The sequence below is a fragment of the Loxodonta africana genome, chromosome 14 (genome assembly GCF_030014295.1).
Source record: "Loxodonta africana isolate mLoxAfr1 chromosome 14, mLoxAfr1.hap2, whole genome shotgun sequence".
Classification (NCBI taxonomy): Eukaryota; Metazoa; Chordata; class Mammalia; order Proboscidea; family Elephantidae; genus Loxodonta; species Loxodonta africana.
In genome coordinates, this window is record NC_087355.1 from 23,706,078 (window position 1) to 23,722,766 (window position 16,689).

The 16,689-nt window shown below is 37.8% G+C and overlaps 2 protein-coding genes across 5 annotated transcripts in view; one reads left to right on the forward strand and one right to left on the reverse strand.

Moving 5' to 3' along the window:
• Positions 1-12,412, forward strand: part of TERF1 (telomeric repeat binding factor 1) — a 58,731-nt gene extending 46,319 nt beyond the window's left edge. For all 4 annotated transcript variants that reach the window (XM_064267823.1, XM_023545793.2, XM_010588533.3 and 1 more), the window contains one exon: positions 198-12,412. In XM_064267823.1, coding sequence (XP_064123893.1) covers positions 198-374 — 177 coding nt within the window. In that variant the 3' untranslated portion in view covers positions 375-12,412. The remainder of the gene's footprint in view (positions 1-197) is intronic.
• A 247-nt stretch (positions 12,413-12,659) lies between these two features.
• The window catches only part of SBSPON (somatomedin B and thrombospondin type 1 domain containing), a 39,867-nt gene continuing 35,837 nt past the window's right edge, over positions 12,660-16,689 (reverse strand). The window contains exons 4-5 of the mRNA XM_010588347.3: positions 16,462-16,638; positions 12,660-14,128 (exon numbers count right to left, since the gene is read on the reverse strand). Coding sequence (XP_010586649.1) covers positions 14,011-14,128; positions 16,462-16,638 — 295 coding nt within the window. The 3' untranslated portion in view covers positions 12,660-14,010. The remainder of the gene's footprint in view (positions 14,129-16,461; positions 16,639-16,689) is intronic.

Sequence of the window (16,689 nt, forward strand, 5' to 3'; positions counted from 1 at the left end):
GTAAGAACCTTTAAAAATATTATCATGGTAAATATATCTAAGAAATGTATACAGGAATTTATTCATCCTTAAGAAACTGTATCATTTTAACAGTATTTTAATGAATTGAAAATACTTAAAAATAGTTATATTTATACTTGGTGTACTCTTTTTAAAGAATTGTTTCTGTGAATAATAATTCTGCTTTTTATCAAAAGGCATGGCTTTGGGAAGAAGACAAGAATCTGAGATGTGGCGTAAGGAAATATGGAGAGGGAAACTGGACTAAAATACTATTACATTATAAGTTCAACAACCGAACAAGCGTCATGTTAAAAGACAGATGGAGGACCATGAAGAAACTAAAACTGATTTGCTCGGACAGTGAAGACTGAGTATGTTTGAAAAGTGTGATAAAAGGAGGACAGTTAAATATTTTGATCGCTGCATTTGTTGTGACTTTACTGGTCACTGTTGTATCTTAAATTTTTTATTTAAAGCATTATAGTATTTTTCTGTGAAACAGTCATTTAATTCATTTAAGGATTGTGCTATAAATTATATGCCATCATTATATTCTTAGGACTTTTTACTTTGATAAAATGTAAAATTTTTGAACCCTGGTTCATTCAGTGTCCACTCCCAAATCCTACTCCAATTAAAAAAAAAAAAAATGAAAACCTGATTCAAAAAAAAAAATTTCTATTAACGTATTCTCTTTCTGTATACTGACCTCAACCCCATAACACACATAAAAATGAACTTTCCCAATCACTGAATAATAAGCCTTTGACATAGAGGTCATGACTTGATTTATGGCCTTAATATGCTACTTAATTATCAAGGCTTTTGTTTTATAGAATGATAAATGTACAAAGTAATATATTAGTTATACCAAGTTTTCATATAAATAGAAAAATTTGAAAATAATAATACCCATAGGACAAAATTTGTACTATTGGCAACACGAGCTTCACGTCGTATTTAGTACATTTGACTTTTGTTCCAGTGTTTAAAGTTTAACAAAAAAGGTTTTGAATAAAGCTGCTTTATAACCTGATGCCATAAACCAGGTTCTCTGATATTTTCATTGAATATACTAATATTGGGCTTATATGAATTAGTCTATAAATGCTTAAATTGGCATTAACCATTATCACTTTAACATCTATGATAATGCAATACCAACTGTATTCACAAGTTCTTAGTGAAGGACCATTTGGAGCCGAGCACAGACCAGACACTTCTAGTGGCGTGATCAACAGGCGTTTATTACAGACTGAACAGGACAGGGATGAGTAAAACAGCACACATCATTAGCAGCCTAGGTTCCCCGAAGTTAGGCTCCTGTCGACAGTGTTAGATCGCATCCAAACATGCCCCAGTTCATGTCTGGGGAGAACGCCTGTGTTCTGTCCCAGTATTAAACATTAATCGGACAGCCATGTCTACATGCCAAACAGCATGTGTAGAGAATAGGTAGGGTAAGGGGCAGTAAGAGGGGGCAAAAAACGATAAAGGGTGGGTAATAAAAGTAGAAGGCCATCCGTAGGCAATGGACATCATTTATTGCCCCATTCAGGCTAGTCTAAATTTACTGGTGCCAGAGAACAGCCCTTCCTTCTTTCTTCAGAGGACAATCATCTCCCCCTAAGCCACATACTTTATGTCCATTAGCAGGTATGTCCACTGGCAGCTAGGGAGACAGTGAGAGGGCAATTATAATTTAGCACACCTGTGCCTGTTAAACCTGTTGCTGTCGAGTCGATTCCAACTCATAGCGACCCTGTAGGATAGAGTAGAAGTGCCCTATAGGGTTTCCAAGGAGTGGCCAGTGGATTTCAACTGCTGACCTTTTGATTAGCAGTCAAATGCAGATAAATACTGAATAAACAAGGTCATACATAACTTAGTAGGCAATATTGAGTTTTCACCAACATTTTATTCTTTAGAGGATTCAGTCAGAATTATCCAGCGTTTCTAGTGACATGTGCTTTATTTTAACAAGTGAGTAAATATCTGTACTTTAGTCTTGAAGTAGTTATATAAAAAAAGAAAGGTAATATTTTATAAACTTTCATTTTCTATTAAAGTTTTATGTATTGCCCATTGTCTCTAAATTTGTATGGTATTACATGTATACTAAACAGAAATGTGGATAATTATATGCTCCCTGGCTCACTGTTCTGTTACACCACTAGCTACCGTCACTGTTTATCACAGGCATTTGGATGATTAGAGCCAAAGCTGGCATCATGAGTCAAGGTGAACTTCTAAGTCACCTGCCTTTCATTCCAGACATGTACCAGAAGTCATCAAGTCTACATTGTCATTAATTGTAAGATGCTTTGTCATTTTATGTATTACTAAAAATGAAAAATCACTATCAGTTAAAGCGTGGTGGTTTCTTATTTAGCATTTTACTTACTAAAAGCTATTTTAGCTTTGTTTGTACCTGGATTTTTATTATACAACTTGTGGATACATAAAAAGAAAATTAAGAGCAAAATAAGTGGTATAATGTATACCTACAATTTTCTCATCTTCATAGTCTGACTCTTCTGAATTACTTTTTTTTTAATTTTTTTTTATTTTGAAAATACACACAATACAGCATAAAGAATTCAACAGTTTCTGCATGTACAATTCAGCAACATCGATTACATTCTTCAAGTTGTACAACCATTCTCACCCTCCTTTTCTGAATTGCTCCTCCCCCATTCACATAAACTCTCTGCCCCCTAAGCTTCCTAGCTGATCTTTCAAATTGCTGTTGTCAGTTGGATCCCATATAGTTCTTAAAGGAGCACAGTGCTCAAGGCAGACATTAGTAATTAAGATAAACTATTGTTTGATTTAAAGAAGACTTCAGGAGATATTTTTGGATTAAGGTTTGAAGATTATCTTGGCAATAGTTTTGAGAGCTCACCCAGCTTTGATGGTTCTAGAAAAACTAGATCCCATGAGAATTTGAAGTTCTGCATTTTCCCCCTTTTGATCAGTATTCGTCTATAGCATCTTTGATCAAAACATTCAGTAATGGTAGCTAGGCACTGTCTTGAATTACTTTTTTTAATTGAAATTTTAATTGAGATAATTTCAGATTCACATCCAGTTGTAAGAAATAATACAGCTATATCCCTTTTACACTTTGTCCATTTTCCCCAGTGGTAACATTTTGCAGAACAAAAATACCACCACCAAGATATTGATAACCCATCAATATTACTCAGATTTCCCTAGTGTTACGTGTGTGTATGTAGTAAGTTCTAAACGATTTTATCACCTGCAGAGGCTCATATATTCACCACCACAAGTCAAGATATTGAGTGGTTCCAACACCACCAAGGGTCCCTTGTGTTGCCCTTTTATAACCACACATCTCTCTCCTGTGCCACATCCTAACCCGTGGCAGCTACTAATCTGTCCTCCATTTCTAAACTTTTGTCATTTCAGAATGACAAAAGTGGCATACAGAGTGACATCACCAGAAATGGTGGAGTAGGGAGCTTCGAGGATCTGTCCTTCCACTGAGGTAACCGTTAAGCTGTCAAAAAGTGGTCAGAATCTTTTTTTTTTTTTTCCAGAACTCTGGACTCTAATAAGCTTAAAACAACCAGGAGAATGTTTAATAAAAGAGGGTGTTGAGTTTCAGTAAGAGGCTGTTCTGACATTTTTGCTTACCTGACTGCCATCCCCCACTCCCCAGCTTGGTGATGGTCTTGAGCATGGCATCCCACTTTACTGGTATGGTTTACTGTTGGTGCTAGAGTGGGCAATATGGAATTTGCTTTCAAAGAATTGTATGTTTGGACCTGTCTGGGAGTTTCCCGTTGGATTGACACATAGACTTGGCCTTTGTTCTGCTCCCTGAAATGGGCTGGAGTGGCCACATGGGAAGCATTTGTCAAAAGCACTTAAAGATATATACTGGCTGCAGCCATCTGGGGCGAGGGATGGTGGAGGAGAAGCAGCAAACAACCCAAAAGGCCTGGGGAAAAGACAACAGGAATAAGTGATTTAAATGGTTCCCACATAAACAAGGGAATCCACAGCGACTCAAAATCGTGCCACCTTTTAGCTTGATTCATAATTTGATCATATTTTCATTTTCAGTTTCTTCCTGAAGGTTTTTTTTTTTTTTGTATTTTAGATGAAGGTTTACAGAACAAACTAGCTTCTCATTAAACAATTAGTACACATATTGTTTTGTGACATTGGTTACCAACCCCACAACATGTCAATATTCCCTTCTCTACCTTGAGTTCCCTATTACCAGCTTTCTTGTCTCCTCTTGCCTTCCAGTCCTTGCCCCTGGGCTGGTGAGCCCTTTTAGTCTCTTTTTTATGGGCCTGTCTAATCTTTGGCTGAAAGGTGAACTTCAGGAGTGACTTCATGATGGAGCTAAAACGGTGTCCGGGGGCCATACTCTCGGGGTTTCTCTAGTCTCTGCCAGGCTAGTAAGTCTGGTTTTTTTTTTTTGAGTTAAAATTTTGTTCTATATTTTTCTCCAGCTCTGTCCAGGACCCTCTGTTGTGATCCCTGTCAGGGCAGTCACTGGTGGTAGCTGGGCACCATCTAGTTGTACTGGACTCAGTCTGGTGGAAGCTGTGGTAGTTGTGGTCCATTAGTCCCTTGGACTAATCTTTCCCTCATGTCTTTAGTTTTCTCCATTCTCCCTTGCTCCTGAAGGGGTGAGACCACTGGAGTATCTTAGATGCCTGCTCACAAGCAAGACCCCAGATGCTACTTACCAAACTAGAATATAGAACATTTTCATTATAAACTATATTATGTTAACTGAGCTAGATGTTCCCTACAACCATGGCCCCCACAGCCCTCAGCCCAGTAATTCGGTCTCTCAGGGAGTTTGGATGTGTCTATGGAGCTTCCATGACCCTGCCTTGGACAAGTTGTCCGGGCGTCCCCAGTATTGTGTACTGTCTTAACCTTTCACCTAAGTTACCACTTATCTGTTGTCTGTTTAGTGTTTTTCCATCCCTACCCCTCCCCTCACTTGTAACCATCAAAGATTGCTTCTTTTTGTGTGTAAACCTTTTCATGAGTTTTTACTGCAGTGGTCTCATACAATATTTGTCCTTTTGTAATTGACGACTTATTACACTCAATGCCCTCAAGATTCACCCGTGTTGTGAGACGCTTCGCAGATTCATCACTGGTCTTCATCATTGTGTAATACTCCATTGTGTGTATGTACCATAGTTTACCCATTAATCTGTTGATGGGCATCTAGGTTGGTTCCATCTTTTTGCTATTGTGAACAGTGCTGCAATGAACATGGGTGTGCATGTGTCCACTCGTGTGATGACTCTTTATTTCTCTAGGCTATATTCCTAGGGATAAAAAATTCCTAGGGATGGTATTTCTATTTCTAGCTTTTTAAAGAAGCGCCATATCATTTTCCAAAATGGTTGTACCATTTTGCATTCCCACCAGCAGTGCATAAGAGTTCCAGTCTCCCAGCAGCCTCTCCAACATTTGTTATTTTCCGTTTTTTTGATTTGTGCCAGTAATGTGGGGGGTGAGATGGTATCTCATTATGGTTTTGACTTGCATTTTTCTAATGGCTAGTGATCTCGAGTGTTTCTTCATGTGTCTGTTAGCCTCCTGAATGTCTTCTTTGGTGAAGTATCTGTTCATTTCCTTTGCTTATTTTTTAATTGAATTGTCTTTTTGTTTTAGAGGTGTTGGATTTTCCTGTAGATTTTAGAGATTAGACCTTTGTCAGATTTGTCATGGCCAAAATTTTTTTCCCAGTCTGTAGGTTCTTTTTTTACTCTTGGTGAAGTCTTTTGATGATGATCAGTGTTGAATTTTTAGAAGATTCCAGTTATCTAGCTTATCTTCTGGAGTTTGTATGTTGTTATGTTTTGTATCCTGTTAATGCCATATATTAGGACCTGTAGCGTTGATCCTATTTTTTCTTCCCTGATCTGTATAAGTTTTGATTTTATATTTAGGTCTTTGATCCATTTTTGAATTAGTTTTTGTGCATGATATGAGGTATGAGTCCTGTTTCATTTTTTTGCTGATGGACATCTAGTTTTCCCAGCACTATTTATTAAAAAGACTGACTTTTCCCCATTTAATGGACTTTGGGCCCTTGTCAAAGATCAGGTGACCGTAGGTGGATGGATTTACACCTGGGTTCTCAATTCTGTTCCATTGGTCAATGTATCTGTCATTGTACCAGTACCAGGCTGTTTGGACTGTCATAGTTGTACAGTAGGTTCTGAGGTCAGGTAGTATTCTTCTTCCTCAGTAGTGCTGTACTTATCCGTGGCCTCGTCCCTTTTCATATAAAGTCAGTGATTAGTTTTTCCATCTCTTTAAAGAATGTTGTTGGTATTTGGTTTGGGATTGGCTTCCTAAAGTTTTTATTTTCATTCATATGGAATGAAAATTTTAAAAGTAAAATTTTTCTACATGGCTTAAAACGGAAATGTCATTCCCCTTCACCGCCTTTCATCACTCCCTAAAGGCAACTGTTTGTTACTTTTCAGTCTTAGGTAGGGATTATATCGTCGATGTGTCCTGCACCCAGAACATACACATTCTCCCCATGGCTGTGCTTCTCCTCCCCTACTTCCCAGTGTAGAGAGACGTTAGATCACAGCTTCTGCTTTAACCAACGACATAGCTTCACCTCTGCGCATTTGGTTTTCTCTCCTAAGACACTTACCTCTCGGCCGTCGGCTTTTCTGCCCCTGAGGTTTCGGGACCTTCACTCTCTGCACCTTTTTCTCTCTCCATCTCCTTATGGTTATGTATATTTGCCTTTTCAAATTCCTTAACTGTCTGTCATTTTGCTGGGAATTGGGGGACAAAGGATGTAACTATGTGTGTTCAGCCTGTCATATTTAATTGAAAGAAATGTCCTATTTAGAATCCTCTATTAAGAATCCTAAGGAGTCCTGGTGGCGCAGTGGTTAAAGCACTCAGCTGCGACCCAAAAGGTTGGTGTTTCCAACCCACAAGTGGCTCCAAGGGAGAAAGATGGGGCAATCTGCTTGCATAAAGATTACAGCCTTGGAAACCCTATGGGGCAGCTCTACTCTGTCATATAAAGTCACAATGAGTCAGAATTGACTTGATGACAAAGGGTTTTAATAAGACTTCTAGGAGTCCCTGGGTGCCACAAATGGTTAAGCACTCTGCTACTAACTAAATTGGCAGTTTGAACTCACCCAGAGGTGCCTCAGAAGAAATGCCTGGTGATCTACTTCCAAAAGATCACAGCCTTGAAAATCCTTTGAAGCACTCTTCTACTTTGACACACATGGGGTCGCCATGAGTTGGAATCAACTCAGTGGCAACTGGTTTTTTTGTTTAATTAAGTTTCTGAATCTTTGCATTTCTGTTTCTTGCCTTCACACTTGATTAGTCACTCGGCTGGTATAGAATGCTAGTTTAAAAATTACATCTCTTAGAAGTGGAGGCATTATTGTATCAGACCTCAGACATTCACTCACGCTGATGAGAAGACTACTGTCTTCTAGAAATTCTTGTTTCTTTGTAGGCAATCTGTTTTTCTCTCTCCAAGATTTATTTTCTTTATCCTTGCTTTGAAATTTCACAAATTTGTCTTCAGAGGTGGGGTCTTTTTTATTCATCTTGTCTGGTGCTCAGTGGGACCGCCTCATCCCAGGAAGAATGTCTCTCACCTCTGATTTCACCATCTTTTTTACATCTTTGAAAGGGCAGGGCTCCCTCCACTCTGATTTTTCTAGCATCAAAATCCCATTTGCTTTCAATCTTCGAAACAATTCTTCAAAATCTCTGGGCAATGCACCCCTCCACTTTCTTAACTATGCTACGAACTTATCACTTTTTATGGATTCTGTAATCTCAATGGAATTTTGGGATGAAAGAGGGTAGACATGTGTATCCATCTGCCACCTTGACCTAGAAGACTCACTTATCTTTTAATATGATTACCTTGCATGGAATGTCTTACCTTGTCTGGCTCATCAAGAAACACCCCTTTTAATAGCTATCCTAAAGCCTAAATCCGTTATATCTATCTCTTATTGATCAGCTTAGAGGAGAAAAGATGAGATCATCGATGGTAGTCTGAGAATGATGTTTCTTCCCTGCATATAGGATTGCATATACCTCATAACGTCCAAGACTTTATTCTTTAACTTCCAGAGTTATTTGTATGGACCTTTGATTCTAACATGGCAGAAACCATATTTATTTTGCCTCATTTTTATACATGCATGACAGAAAAGATGACTAAGTAAAATTTTGATGCCAGAATAGTGTTAAACTATTGCTATTTATGCTTAACTACCACCAGTCCTCTGTCAGTTGGTCGTACTGTGGTGGCTTACGTGTTGCTGTGATTCTGGAAGTTATGCCATCAGTATTTCAAATACCAGCAGGGTCACCTATGGTGGACAGATTTCAGCAGAGCTTCCAGAGTAAGACAGACTGGGAAGAAGGACCTGGAGATCTACTTCTGAAAAAATTGGCCAGTGAAAACCTTACGGATAGCAACGGAGCATCATCTGATATAGTGCCGGAAGATGAGCCCCTCAGGTTGGAAAGAACTCAAAATATGACGGGAAGAGCTGCCACCTCAAAGTAGAATCAACCTTAAAGACATGGATGGAGTCAAGCTTTTGGGACCTTCATCTGCTGATGTGGCATGACTCAAAATGTGAAGAATCAGCTGCAAACATCCATTAGTAATCAGAATGTGGAATGTATGAAGTATGAACCAAGGAAAATTTGAAGTTATCGAGAATGAAATGGAACACATAAAGATCCTAGGCATTAGTGAGCTGAAATGGACTAGTATTGGCCATTTTGAATCAGACAATAATATGGTCTGCTATGTTGGGAATAACAGATTAAAGAGGAATGGCATCACATTCATCATCAAAAAGAACACTTCAAAATTTATTCTGAAGTACAACACTGACAATGATAAGAACAATAGCCATATGCCTACAAAGAAGATCAGTTAATACGACTGTTATTCAAATTTATGCACCAACCACTAATGCCAAAGATGAAGAAATTGAAGATTTTTACCAAATTCTGCAGTCTGAAATTGATCAAATACGCAATCAAGATGCATTGATAACTATTGGTGATTAGAATGTGAAAGTGGAAACAAAGAAGGATCTGTAGTTGGAAAATATGGCCTAGGAGATAGAAACAAAACGACTTCGGAGAGCACATGATAGAATTTTGCAAGACCAACGACTTATTAACCACAAATACCTTGTTCAACAACATAAACAGCAACTATGCATGTGGACCTCACCAAAGGGAATACACAGGAATCAAATTGACTGCATCTGTGGAAAGAGACAATAGAGAAGCTCACTATCAGGAGAAAGAACAAGGCCAGGGACTGACTGCAGAGCAGACCATCAATTGCTCATATGTAAGTTCAAGTTGAAGCTGAAGAAAATTCAATCAAGTCCATGAGAGCCAAAGTACAACCTTGAGTATATCCCACCTGAATTTGGAGAGCAACTCAAGAATAGATTTGATGCACTGAATACTAATGACCAAAGACCAGATACGTTGTGTGATGACATCAAGGACATCATACATGAAGAAAGCATAAAGTCATTAAAAAGACAGGAAAGAAAAGACCAAAATGGATGTCAGAGAAGATTCTGAAACTTGCTCTTGAATACAGAGTAGCTAAAGCAAAAGGAAGAAAATATGAAGTAAAAGAGCTGTACAGAAGATTTCAAAGATTGGCTGAAGACAAAGTAAAATATTATAATGAAAAGTGCAAAGACTTGGAGTTACGGAAGAAAACACTTGGCATTTCTCAAGCTGAAAGAACTGAAGAAAAAAATTCAAGCTTCAAGTTGCAATTTTGAAGGATTCTATGGGCAAAAAAAAAATTGAATGATGCAAGAAGCATCAAAAAAAAGATTGAAGGAATACAGAGTCACTGTACCAAAGAATTAGTTGATGTTCAACCATTTCAGGAAGTAGCATATGAGCAAGAACCGATGGTACTGAAGGAAGAAGTCCAAGATGCACCAAAGGCATTAGCGAAAAACAAGGCCCCAGGAATTGACAGAGTACTAGTTAAGATGTTTAAACAGAAGGATGCAATACGGGAGGTGCTCACTCATCTATGTCAAGAAATTTGGAAGACAGCTACGTCGCCAACTGACTAGAAAAGATCCATATTCGTTCCCATTCCAAAGAAAGGTGATCCAATAGAATACAGAAATTATTGAAGAGTATCATTAATATCACAGACAAGTAAAACTATGCTGAAGATAATTCAAAAACGATTGCAACAGTACATCAACAGGAAACTGCCAGAAATTCAAGCTGGATTCAGAAGTGGACACAGAATGAAGGATACCATTGTTGATGTCAGATGGATCTTGGCTGAAAGCAGAGAATATCAGAAAGATGTTTACCTGTATTTTATTGACTATGCAAAGGCATTTGACTGTGTGGATCATAATAAATTATGGATAACACTGCAAAGAATGGGAATTCCAGAACGCTTAATTGTGTTCATGTGGAACCTGTATATAGACCAAGAGGCAGTCGTTCGAACAGAACAAGGGGATAATTCGTGGTTTAAAGTCAGGAAACAACAATGATAACATGCTTAACTATGTTGTTGCTGTTAGTTGCCATCGAGTCAATTCCACATCATGGCAACCTCATGTGTGCTGAGTGGAACTGCTCCATAGGGTTTTCAAGGCTGTGAGCTTTGGGGAGCAGATGGACAAGCCTGTCTTTCGTAGTGCTTCTAGGTGGGTCTGAAATGCCAATCTTTTGACTACTAGTCAAGCACTTAACTACAGCACCCAAGGGCTTCTGTGTTTAACTAAAACATTCTCGAATAAAAATGTCCCGACCAAGACCCTGAAAAGATTGTTGTTATTTTTGTTAGGTGCAGTCGAGTCGATTCCAACTCATAGCAACCCTATGTACAACAGAACGAAACACTGCCCGGTTCTGCACCATCTTCACAATTATTCTTATGCTTGAGCCCATTGTTGGAGCCACTGTGTCAATCCATTTCCTTGAGGGTCTTTCCCTTTTTTGCTGACCCTCTACTTTGCCAAACATGTTGTCCTTCTCTAGAGGTTATTCCTTCCTGATAACATATCCAAAGTATGTGAGACAAAGTCTTGCCATCCTTGCGTCTAAGGGCCATTCTGGCTGTACTTCTTTCAAGAAAGATTTGTTTGTTCTTCTGGCCTGTTGCCATCAAGTTGGTTCTGACTCATAGCGTCCCTATAGGACAGAGTGGAAATGCCCCACAGGGTTTCCAAGGAGCAGCTGGTGGATTTGAACTGCCAATCTTTTAGTGAATAGCCGTAGCTCTTAAGCACTGCGCCACCAGGGCTCCTGTGTTCTTCTGGAAGTCCATGATACATTCAATATTCTTCGCCAATACCATAATTCAAAAGCATCAGTTCTTCTTTGGTCTTCCTTATTCACTGTCCAGCTTTCACATGCATATGAGGTGATTGAAAACATCTTGGCTGGGGTCAGGCGCACCTTAAATCCTTAAAGTGATATTTTTCTTTTTAACACTTTAAAGAGGTCTTTTGCAATAGATTTGCCCAATGCAATGCGTTGTTTGATTTCTTGACTGCTGCTTCCATGGGCGTTGTTTGTGGATCCAAGTAAAATGAAATCCTTGACAATTTCAATCTTTTCTTCAGGTTTTTGTTTTCTTTATGTTGAGATGTAGTCCATACTGAAGGCTGTGGTCTTTGATCTTCATCAGTAAGTGGTTCCAGTCCTGTTCACTTTCAGCAAGCAAGGTTGTGTCATCTGCATAGGTTGTTAATGAATCTCCCTCCAGTCCTGATGCCCTGCTCTTCATGTAGTCCAGCTTCTGGGATTATCTGGTGAAAGGATACAACCCTGACACACACCTTTCTTGACTTTAAACCACACAGTATCCCCTTGTGCTGTTTGAATGACAGTCTCTTTGGATTATATTTCATCTTGTTCCTTTTCTACTCTTTTTCCCCTTCTCTTTTATTACCCTACTCTTAAAGATCACTGTCCCTAATTCTTTTCCCCTTCTTTCATGGGCGGATATATTTATTTCTTTGTTCAAATTACTTTCCACAGGCATTTTTGAAAACTGGTAATTCTAGAGTCGGTAAATCATTGGTAGAGTGCCTGTGGAAAGGACCCTAATTCTAAAGCTTTAAGGAAAAAAGAATGTTTTAAGTAAAAAGGAATGCCTAGGAGGTCTTAAATACTTTGATCTTTAACTTTTAAAATAAAAACTTTTGGTCCTTCGTTAGTCACTTAGGACTACATATTTCAGTTCTAAACTATCCTTGGGCTTTGCTAGAATTAATGAGTTTTTCAAAAAACATTGTTTAATGGACTTTAGCCTATGAAATTCTCAAAAATAGAAGTAACAAAAGTATAACTGCAATATGAAATTTAATTAGTGGCCATGAACCAAAAATTAAATGCATAAGGTGGAAACCTGATTTTATACAACTCAAATATGTTAAATGTTATATAGTACATATTGGAATGATAAATATAGCTTTATTGCTGATAGTCACCGTACCTCTATGTATCAATTCTGAAGCTTTTTGTTTTGTTTTGATAAATTTTGTTCAGTCTCTGACAAGTCCAGGAAATTTAGGTTATTTTCTAGTCAAAAAATAGAGCAATTTTTAAAGTATAAACAGAAATTTTATTTACTGGTATACAAATCTTAAGTAAAATTAAAAGTTACCCAGGAATGTCTTTAAAAATCTCGCTTTGTAAATGTTAGAATAGCCTTAAAATGTTAATGCTGGAATTACAAAGTTCTCAGTCTTGATGAGACTCAGATTTTTTGTTGTCAGTTTCTGAGGAATTACAAAAACAACTTTGACATTTCAATCCATGTATAGTCAGAAACACTGACACTCACAGCATTAAATGTCGGGAATGTTTCTATCCCTATTAAGCTCGCCGTGGGCATTCTGTCATTACGTGATAAGTACCAAGAAATATGCAATTTAGTAAAAATTTGTTAATATTATTTTATGTCTTTGATTCATTAACTTTCCAACCACACAGTAAGGGGACTAATATGTCTCTGTGTGTGACAGATCATAATATTTGTAATAAAATTCATGCCTCTATATCGATGCCTCTGTCTTCTATCCCCGGCTCTCAGGAACCAGGACCCAACACAAGAAAATCAATGCTGTGGAACAAAACATACCTGACGTTGGGCCCTGAAAGATTGTTTTTAGTCAACTCCAGGCTTGCTAGCCTCAGAAATAATCTTAGATGATGATGATAGAATTTTCACAATTAAGCAATCATTTCATTAATTAGGTCCAAAATTTCTCTTTATGAGAATAACATTTAAAAGAACTCCTATTGAGCAAGAGCGATTGACCTTTTCAACCAACCTGAGAAGATTGCTTCTTTAAAAAAAAAAAGTATTTTTAGGAAAGCTGCTGGTTTTTCATTACAAAATGCTTACTGAAATCTTAAACAACTTGTCCTGTGGAAAAATCATTTGTGACAGTTTGCTCGATATTATTTAATTCAGAACTTATGGACTAACATATGCAAATTATATGTGTGAGAGTGTACAAATATCTGTATACATTTTTTTAAGTGAGAAGCTTTTACGAGATTACAGAATAGAAAGAAAGAATGCAAGATTCAAAGGGTGGATACCCTTAAATGACAACTTACAATAAATGGATCACATTATGGTAATATTAGGGCAAGCAGTCATGTATTCTGTGCCACAGGCTACCTGTTGGATGACCTCAAAATGGAAGGTCAAATATATAAGACCAAAGAAGTCTTTAGGGTGGGTCCCCAACTTAGTAAAAATGAAAATAAAGGTATAGTGTTTCTTGAGAACTGGTCCCTAAATTTTCTTTCTCTACATCAGAGGGTAACCATGGCATGTGTCCAGGGACTTTGGCCGGTTTTTGACAGTTTATGAAGCGTTGAATTTGACTTAATAATATTTAACATGCTTACAAACACATTTGAAAATACGTACTTCACAGTCTATATAAAAATAAAGCTGTGGACAGCTGGACAAGAACACTGATCTACTCGCCGAACTTTTTTCCAAGTTCCTTGACATCGAGGATTCCCAATGGCTTGCCAATGGAGAGTTTGATTTCTGAAACGATATTTTGAAAATGTTAGCTATACTAAAAGCAAACCTAAGAAAATTTGAATTTCAAGTGCATTATAAATCGACTTTTTATTTTTGAAGACAATGATCACACACTGAGTTTTCCTTCTTGGGTTACAAGGAACAGAAGCTCATCTGGGTTCTGTTGAAAACCATTTGCTGTCAAGTCAACTATGATTCATGTGATTACATGTGTGTCAGAGTAGAGCTGTGCTCCAAGGGGGTTTTCAATGGCTGTTCTTTTTTGAAAGTAGATAGCCAGCCCTTTCTTCCGAGTTGACTTGAACCTCCAACCTTTGGGTTAGCAGCCAACCATGTTAACCATTTGCATCATCCAGGGATAGGTGATAAGGATAAGGGGACTAGGATAGAATTGAGGGTATTCTGTATGAATATAGAATATAGATAGATACTAAAGCATATGTGAATGAAAGCATAAAGCTATGGTAATCCTCTTAACTCTCAAAATAGTCATTGTCTATATATACATATATATGTATATATTTTTGCCATTAATCAAATGCTGCTTTAAGAGATCCCTTCCATTTTTCTCTTAAGGTGCTTGTTTAGGACTTTTATTTAGCTTTTCATGTCTCTTCCTTTCCCTTGGGCCATAGACTCCATGAAAGTAGGACAGTTGCTTTCCCTCTGTCCCATAAATGTGCACATAGCTACTAAACACTTGTCCATCACTTGACACTTCAAAAAATGTTCCTATATAGCAAGTTCTGCTGTGTGATGTCACATGAGGTTTAGGGTTACAGTATTTGTTCCTCCAAGTTGATCTCTGTATATGATGTGCTACAAAAAGGAAAACGGCTGACTATTGATGTATGTTTAAATTAAAGGAGTCTGAACCAAATGATCTCTTGTAATCCTTTCCAACTCTTTGATTCCATAATGAAAAAAAAAAAAACTTGAGAAGTAGAAGGAGCAAAGCCAAATTATTAAAAATATTATTTTTAAGGTCACTGGTACCTCAGCCAGGATTTAAGGTACTTTATGGGTACAAATTAAATTATAAATTTATTTAAAATCAAAATACGGATGAGGTATTCAGAAAAATATTAAATCTAAATATTAAGTTTCTGTTTGATATGAGTTCCTTACCCATTTTACTGTTCATACAGTGTACTCAATACAGAGGCCTTTAGGCACAAGTGACTAGTAAACAGAAATTCAAGTTATTAAATATTAAAACATACTGTGGGAATAATGATTAACTGGAAAGGTTCATATTTGACTTTTTAATCTGCCTTTTTACCAGTTCCACCTGACATATTTAAAACCTTAATCCATGTATGATCTAAACTGGTCTTTGTCCAATAGCTTCCCAGCATGAAGTCTACACTTAGCTATTAGTAGTGTTATTCAATTTAACTGATAAATCAGTTACAGGACTCGGATAGACTTGAAGGAAGGTAAAATGTTTTCCAGGTCAATTCTTTTGGAAAATCTACAGATTTCTAGGTTTATGACCGTGCAGAGCAGAGCCTGTCACTATTCTCAGTCATGGTTTTATGACTACTCCATTGAGCAGTGGGTCTCAAACTTTGCTGTATGAATCACCTGAGCAGGAGTCTGCAAACTATGGCCCCTGGGCCAAATCAGATTCACCTTCTGCTTGTATATGGAGACACTGAGAGCTGGAAATGTTTTATGCATTTTTAAATGGTTGGAAAAAAATTAAAAAGAATATTTCATGTACATGAAGATGATATGAAATTCCAATCTTAGCATCATAAATAAAGTTTTACAGGAACAAAGCCAGGCTCATTTGTTTTTACAGTATCTGGATGCTTTCATGCTATAATGGCAGAGGTGAGTAGCTGTGACAGACCATTCGTCCACAAAGCTGAAAATATCTGCTATCTGGCCCTTTACAGAAAAAGTTTTCTGTCCCCTGACCTAAGAAACTGTTAAAAAAACATACCCCTAAAGATTCTGATTCAGTTGGCCTGAAGTGGGCTTCAGGAATCTACAGACTTCAAACCACTATCCCCCAAGATTCTGATTCAAGTAGCCTTCAGAACTGAAATTTGGAATATCAGGTTTTGGGTGATCATTTGGGAGGCAGGGATAACCTGAAATAACCAGACTGACCCATTCATCTCTGATGCATGGAGCATCTGAGTCCCCTGGTATGAACGGGAGCCCTGGAGCCTGGAATTACTCAAAAGATTCTCTTCACTTACTGTTTTGACTCCCCAAATCATGCCTTGATATGTCACATACTGGTCAGCTGTTCTGGACCTGGAGAGGACAGATGTCTAAGAATGAGTCACAAGAAAGTTCTTCAATCAATTTCCGTCCCTTACCCATCAGTGTCCAGGCCATCTCCTGAACAACGCAGGCTCACGGAGTTCATAGCTGGAGGCTGACAATCTACACACACCGTGTATCCCTCTCGGAGATACTGCATCCATCGAGTCAGAGGTCGGTTCTCCATTGCACAGTGATGAGTCAGTGACTCTGTCTTGAATTCCATACAGTATCTAGAGAAAAGGTAAGTAATAATTTAACTCATTGTCATTTGAGATCCTATA